The following is a 7,751-nucleotide window of genomic DNA, read 5'->3' as shown; positions in this document are numbered from 1 at the left end:
ACCATCCTTAACAAGATCCAACTCCCTCTTCTGGAGTGTCTGAAGACAGCTACAGTGTACTTACATACAATAAATAAATAAATCTTTACAAAAAAAAAAAAAAGAAAACCTGGGAAGCTCCTTTCTGTGTAGCTATGGGACTATTACCTCACTAAGTCAGTTTCTCCATATAAAATATGAAGAAGTATCTAAAAGATTAAATGAACTCACATGAATAAAGTATTATACAGTCCTATACATCATGACGAATAGTAACCACTTTCTTTGATGCCAAAGAAACAAATTAAAAAAAAATAATAATTCACAGATACTGTGGGAAGAATGTCCAATCTCAACATAAAATCAGAGGCAATGAATAACTCAGTAGGACTGAACCATCGAGTACAGCAGCGCCCACATGGATCATGAGGAGCACACGGAAACTACAGAGACATGTTATTCAGTGGGTTTGGTCAGGGGAGGAGTCAGAAAAAGGATCTGAATCCAGAATTCACTTCCTGACACTGAGGAGATTGCTTAAGGCCTGGATTCACTTCCTCCCCAGGGTTTAATGGAGATGCTAATGGCATGGACCCTGTCAGGTAGAAGGGTTAAGAAAGACAATACAAATCCCTATTTGAACCTACACATTTTTAAGTAAGAAATGATCTTTCTATATTGTTGAGTTAAACAGCAATGACTCAAAGGCCATAAAGTTAAATAATTATATTAAAGATAATAACTTCCCACTCAGCCAATCCAGATTTTATTCCAAAAGGAATATAAATTATCATTGCTATTCTCAAAGTTATAATTTGTTAATAAACAAATTGTGGTCATTAGATCAAAACAAACTCATGACTGGTGGCTGAGCTACAAAGAACTTCTCATATAGTTGCAATTACTCATAGGTTTTTCTTACAATTCAATGTATGCCTCAGAATCTTAAATATGGGTGCTGCTCAATGAATCATTTGACATGCAGTCAGTAAAGTAGAACTAAATGATTTTCAGGTGGTTCACTTGACCACGTTAGTTTGAAATGTCTAATATTGATAGAACATTTAATTCTATACTTTGAGACACAGTCTCAGCATGGTGTTGAAAAAAGATGTTATACAAAACTAAAAACAACATCCCTATAGATGATCCTCACTGTGAAAATGAATCCTGACTGGGCACAAATAACCCAGGGTGAGTTCATCTAAGTTTTTATTTTTTTATATAAAATTGGGATAAGAGTGAATAGGTAGTCCTTAGCATAGTGCCTACTATATGGAGAACAATCATTTAAAAGTGATTTATACAAAAGTTCAGGTAACACTGATTGAGAAAACTCAGAGCAATTAGGCTTGTAGGAAATATTTCCATCTCTAACATTAGGATAGGCTTACATAATTTGCCTCTAAATCACTCTAAGACTCATTAATTTATATATATATATATATATATATATATATATATATATAGTTAGTTAGTTAGTTAGTTAGTTAGATGCTCTTATCTTCCAGTATAAACTATATTTAGCCAAGACAAAACTTTTGTACAAAAGACACATTATAAGTAGGCAGGACTTTGAAAAAAAATTTTTTAGAAAGCAAGCACAGGCATGAAATGCATTTCAAAACTGTGTTAACAATGAAGATGCAGGTATGTTTGCTTGGCACAGACTCACAGAGCACTTGAGTCAGAAGACTGTAACCTCACTGTTATCCCAGCAATTGACTGATTCATTTGTTATATTGTGTGAGCAGGTATCCAAAGAAAAAAGCTAAAATTTTTGGAGAATATTAACTTATTTAAAAATTCATCTGTCACATTAATTTTGGTCTTCTGGTATTTTATTAAGAAAAATAAGTAAAATATAGAATGATAGAGAAAATAACAATGATGATACATTCAACAACACATAATAATTTATCAAGGGAAAATTCTCAAATATTTAAATAATATAGTTCAAGGAAAATAAACATTTCTTAGTTTTTATTTGATGTTTTTCTAGGGGTGGAAAACTAAAACCATAACAAGAAAGTTTATTATACTGTTGTATTTTTATTAATATTTTAAATAAAATTAAGAATTTTAAGTTTATTTTATTGTATATGTTATCATGTGAAATAGAGAAGACTTTTAAAATGATTCAAAAAGTCTATACTCCCTAAACAATGAATAAACATTGTGTGATTAAAATTTATAATTTCTATTTATTAGTATTGGCTAGCTAAATGTAACTTTAGGACTTCTACTTTTAGTCAGTGTAAATGTAAACCAACTTTGAACAACTCTTCTTAAGTAATAACGTTTTGGCTTCGGACAATATAATACAGTAAAATCCATGTTCTTTGGTTGCACATATTTGCACATATGTATAGTTGTATGCACCCATATATGAGCTTCTTTTAGATAATACTTTTCATTTGCTTTATGCATTCCAGAAAAAAAAATGAAACTTCATTTGGCTTACATTTTCAGTGCCCTAACAAGTTCACAAGAGAGGAAAGCCTCCCATGACTACACTTACAGACAAGGGAATATATGAGCAGAAGCTCTTTCAAGAGTTTATTTACTCTCTGGTTTAGTTTGCAATGGAATTTAACTATTTTTTGACAACAGAAAAACCTGAAAGTTAAAGATGTGAAAGGCTGAAGTGAAATCAAACAGAAATGTAAATGTCACTAACCCAAAGCATGCACTGCTCCTCTCTGCTTGTTGCAGCTCTTGCTTGTTTTAACTACAGGAACAGTATTTTCTTTGAACTGCAGCTCACAAAAATTTTCAAGAATTTTTGTCATTTCTTCTGTAACCATATCCAGGTAAGTTTCTTTAACGAACTGCACCACTGATGATGGAGCTAAAATATCACATAGTACATTAAGATCCTCTTTTATCATTGAATATAACATGAGCATTGTACTTTGGTGTCCACACACAGTTCTTTCTAAATCTGATTCTCTGTTGCAAGAAGCAAAGGAGTCGTGCAGAAATGTACCCAGCAGTCTCTTCTGGATGCTTTGGTACTTGACAAGCACTTCTGATTCTGAGTAGAGCAGGAGGAATTGCTTCAGACATTGATTTTTCAGTTCAGTTTTTTGCTGTGAATTGTTTAACTCATTATATCTTTCTAACCTGTTTACTAAGAATCGTCGAAGATGTAATCTTACATCATCCCAAACAGACTTTACATCCACAGAGGAGAAATCTTCAACAGAATGTATAGAAGTCCTGGAGAGGTGACAGAAGGCTGTGCCGCCCAGAAAAGACAGGAACGAGATGCTGCTTTGACAGGAGAGGTCCCAGAGTAAATCCAGAATCATTTCTTCATGGTTTTCTTCGTTATTCAATACGTCTTTCTGATAAAAGTAAATTACAATATTGAAATGTGATTAAATCTAAGAATAACAAAAATAATTTCTACACACAATTTTATAATTGATTAAAATTTAGAATGACTATCCTATACTCCTCGACATCTTTTTGTCTTGCACTTGAGATTTAATCAGCGCTGACAGCAAACAATGGATTAATTTCTGTAGTCTGAAGTCAGCTGTAACGTTCAGCTGATTAGCTATCTGTTCAGTTACATTGCTGCACATGTGACTTTTAGCCCCACATTTCCCTCTATCCTGAGCTATAGGAAAGGTGAAGCCAAAACATTTCTAAGTACAGACCTGTAGAATAACACTGATTAAAACGAGTTCCTAAGACAAAAGAAATTCAAGATCACGTCCTAATTAATTCCTGGAAGATATTTTTTTATTCCTGAGTGAATATACTTATTATAACTCCACCCAATGTAATCTTTAAGATAATTCTAGAAATGAAATAATTAAATATAGTTGATTCCTAACAGCTGCCATCATGAGAAATAAAATTAATACACTTAAAGATTTCAACATTCATTTAAATTCATTGCTGAGAATCATCTTAAGAAATATTTAACTTTAATACTTAAACTGAAAATATTTCTGTTCACTCCAAAGAAATAACTAACTCAAAATAGAATAAAGAAAATTTCAGAAAAGCTCTCCAAAAGGTGATAGGGAATTATTCCTTTAGTCTTTTATGTTGGTAGCATACAATGGTGGTACAATTAGGAATAATGAAGGAACAAAAAAAAAATTACTTTCTTCTTGGACCCTGAATTGCACACACATTCTCCATACACGATGACTTTCCTAATTATATCCATTTTCAGACAATGCTGAAATTAGTTTATATTCTCTAAGTAGAAACAAGCTGATTAGAAAAGAAATGGAAGAAAGGCTCAAGTGGCATAAAAATTAGTTTGGCTTTGAAATTACTTATTGGTGAAAATACCAAAAGTATTATGTGTAATTCAGAATTGAACAGCTAGAAAAATTGCTGGAATTGGGTCTCATTCATAGAAGTACTGCAATGCACATTTATCATGCAAATATTATAGCAAATACATATTTTATTATATAAATAACTTTTTGTATATATTCTCTGGTTTACTCATAATGAAAACTCTGTGACATTGATACCTGAAAACCCTAATAGCCTGATTTCTGGATAAAGAGAATAAGGATATCGACATGGTACAAAGAGAAATACTTTTCAAACATCATATGAGTTTTTGAGTGAGGGACAGGACCTAGCATATGCTTGGTTTCATCCTCTCTGTCTCTCATCTCTTGTACTATCTAGTTTTTTAAAAATTTCTAGAAAGAAAAGGTTCTCAGAGAGTCCAGATCCAGCAACACTAAGGTAATTAGATATCAGTTGTGTTATATCTTAGCTTTATATTTCTCTAAACCAGGTAATAGGTATAAATATTTGATCAATCAAAGAATAGTAGACTACTGAGTTTTAAAACACATGTTTTGGATGAATACTTAAACTTTGTATAACCTCAGTACAAGTATCATATTAAGAACCAGTTTCTTCCCTTTGGGTCAGCACCAGCTCCAGTAACCTTGGGTACTAACTCAGCAGACTGTCCCACGGTCCCCAGAGGACTCTCCACGTGATCTTAGGATCACTGGTGAGTGGAACACAACATCTTCTCCAAACTAATCGCGATGGGCCTATGCCAGCAGCAGGGAACCAGAAAACCCGCCTGGCCAGGGGCTGAAGTCCCTACCAGTGAGAACTAGCTCCAGGTCACCTTGGGCTGTAACTCAGTGGACAGTCCCATAGTCCCCAGAGGACTCGCCACATGATCTTAGGATCACTGGTGAGAGGAATACAACAACAAATTAAACCAATTGTGATGGGGCTGTGAAAGCAGGAAGAAGGACACAGGGGCCCTGCCTGACCAGAAACTCCGGTTCCTTCTGACCTGTACTGGTATACCTTGGTTTCAAACACACCAGAGAGCCCCACGGTCCCCAGAGGAAACACCACATGCAGGCACTGTAACATGCCCAGGATCTTAGGATTCCAGGATCCCAGGATAACAGAAGCTTGGTCACAAGAGGATCTCAGGGTCTCAGAGGAAGGTAGACTGCCAAGAATTTAGACACACTGAGAATCTCAGGTTCACAGGAGCCCAGAATCTCAGGATCACAGAGAAAGCTGGACTCTGAGGAGTCCTGAATCAACTGGGATAATAGGAAGGACAGGCTCCAATCAGATTTACTGAGGGCAGCAAGCACTTGAGATAATCAGATGGCAGAAGGCAAGCATAAGAACAGAAGCAACAGAAACCAAGGTTACTTGGTATCATCAGAACCAAACTCTCCCACCATAGCAAGTCCTGGATACACCATCACACCAGAAAAGCAAAATATGGATCTAAAGTCACTTCTCATGATGATGATGGAGGACTTTAAGAAGGAAACAAATAAATCCCTTAAAGAAATACAGGAGAACACAGGCAAACAGCTAGAAGCCCTTAAAGAGGAAACACAAAAAGCCCTTAAAAAGATACAGGAAAATACTACCAAACAGGGGAAAGAATTGAACAAAACCATCCAGGATCTAAAAATGGAAGTAGAAAAAAAATAAAGAAATCACAAAGGGAGACAACTCTGGAGATAGAACTCATAGGAAAGAAAATAGGAACAAAATAAAAGAGATGGAAGAGAGAATCTCATGTGAAGAAGATTTCATAGAAAACATCGACACAACAATCAAAAAAAAATGCAAATTGCAAAAACATCCTAATTCAAAACATCCAGGAAATCCAAGACACAATGAGGAGACCAAACCTAAGGACATTAGGAGTAGATGATAATAAAGACTTTCAACTTAAAGGTCCAGTAAATATCTTCAACAAAATTATAGAAGAAAATTTCCCTAACCTAAAGAAAGAGATGCCCATGAACATACAAGAAGACTACAGAACTCCAAATAGACTGGACCAGAAAAGAAATTCCTCCCGACCCATAATAATCAGAACAACATATGCACTAAATAAGGATAAAATATTAAAAGCAGTAAGGGAAAAAGGTCAAGTAACATATAAAAGCAGACCTATTAGAATTACACCAAACTTCTTACCAGAGACTATGAAAGACAGAAGATCCTGGACAGATGTCATACAGACCCTAAGAGGATACAAATGCCAGCCCAGGCTACTATATCCAGCAAAACTCTCAATTACCATAGATGGAGAAACCAAAGTATTCCATGACAAAACCAACTTCACAAAATATCTTTGCACAAATCTAACCCTTCAACGGATAATAAAAGGAAAACTCCAACACAAGGAGGGAAATGACACCCTAGAAAAAGCAAGGAAGTAATCCTTCAACATACCTAAAAGAAGATAACCTCAAGAACAGAAAAGCAACACTAACAACAAAAATAACAGGAAATAACAATTACTTTTCTTCAATATCTCTTAATATCTATGGACTCAATTCCCCAATAAAAAGATATTGACTAACAGACTGCCTACATAAACAGGACTCAATATGATGATGAATACAGGAGAGACAACTCAGGTACGAAGATAGACACTACCTCAGAGTAAAAGGCTGGAAAACAATTTTCCAAGTAAATGGTCCCAGAAAACAGACTGGAGTAGCCATCAGATATCAAATAAAATCTACTTTCAACCAAAAGTTATGAAAAAAGACGAGGAGGGACATTTCATACCCATCAAAGGTAAAATCTTCCAAGATAAACATTCAATTCTGAATATCTATGCTCCAAATGCAAGGGCATCCACATTCATTAAAGAAACTTTATTGAAGTGTAAAGCACATATTGCACCTCACAAATAATAGTGGACAAATACTGGAAACAGAAAATGAACAGAGACATATTGAAACTAACAGAAAGTATGAAACAACTGGATTTAACATATATCTGCAGAACATTTTATCCTGAAACAAAAGGATATATCTTCTCATGGTACCCTCTTCAAAACTGACAATATAATCAGTCATAAAACAGGCCTCAACATATACAAAAATTTTGAAATTAGCACATGCACCCTATCAGATCACCATGAAGTAAGGCAGATCTCCAATAACAACATAAATAATAGAAAGACAACATTGACGTGGAAGCTGCACAAAACTCTACTCAATGATAATGCGGTCAAAGAATAAATAAATAAATAAATAAATAAATAAATAAATAAATAAGACTTTTTAGAGTTTAATGAAAATGAAGCCACAATATAACCAAACTTATATGATACAATGAAAGCAGTCCTAAGAGGAAAATGGATGTATCTGGAGTATATCATCCTGAGTGAGGTAACCAAATCACAAAAGAACTCACGTGATATGCACTCACTGATAAGTGGATATTAGCCCAGAAACCTAGAATATCCAAGATACAATCTCCAAAACACA

At 34.6% G+C, this 7,751-nt stretch overlaps 1 protein-coding gene across 1 annotated transcript in view; it reads right to left on the bottom strand.

Moving 5' to 3' along the window:
• Positions 1-7,751, bottom strand: part of Kiaa0825 (KIAA0825 ortholog) — a 398,643-nt gene that overhangs the window by 343,684 nt on the left and 47,208 nt on the right. Inside the window, exon 5 of the mRNA XM_029544170.1 lies at positions 2,660-3,329. Coding sequence (XP_029400030.1) covers positions 2,660-3,329 — 670 coding nt within the window. The remainder of the gene's footprint in view (positions 1-2,659; positions 3,330-7,751) is intronic.

Source organism: Mus pahari, chromosome 11 (assembly GCF_900095145.1).
Source record: "Mus pahari chromosome 11, PAHARI_EIJ_v1.1, whole genome shotgun sequence".
In the NCBI taxonomy this organism is placed as follows: Eukaryota; Metazoa; Chordata; class Mammalia; order Rodentia; family Muridae; genus Mus; species Mus pahari.
This window is presented reverse-complemented; position numbering and strand designations above follow the sequence as displayed.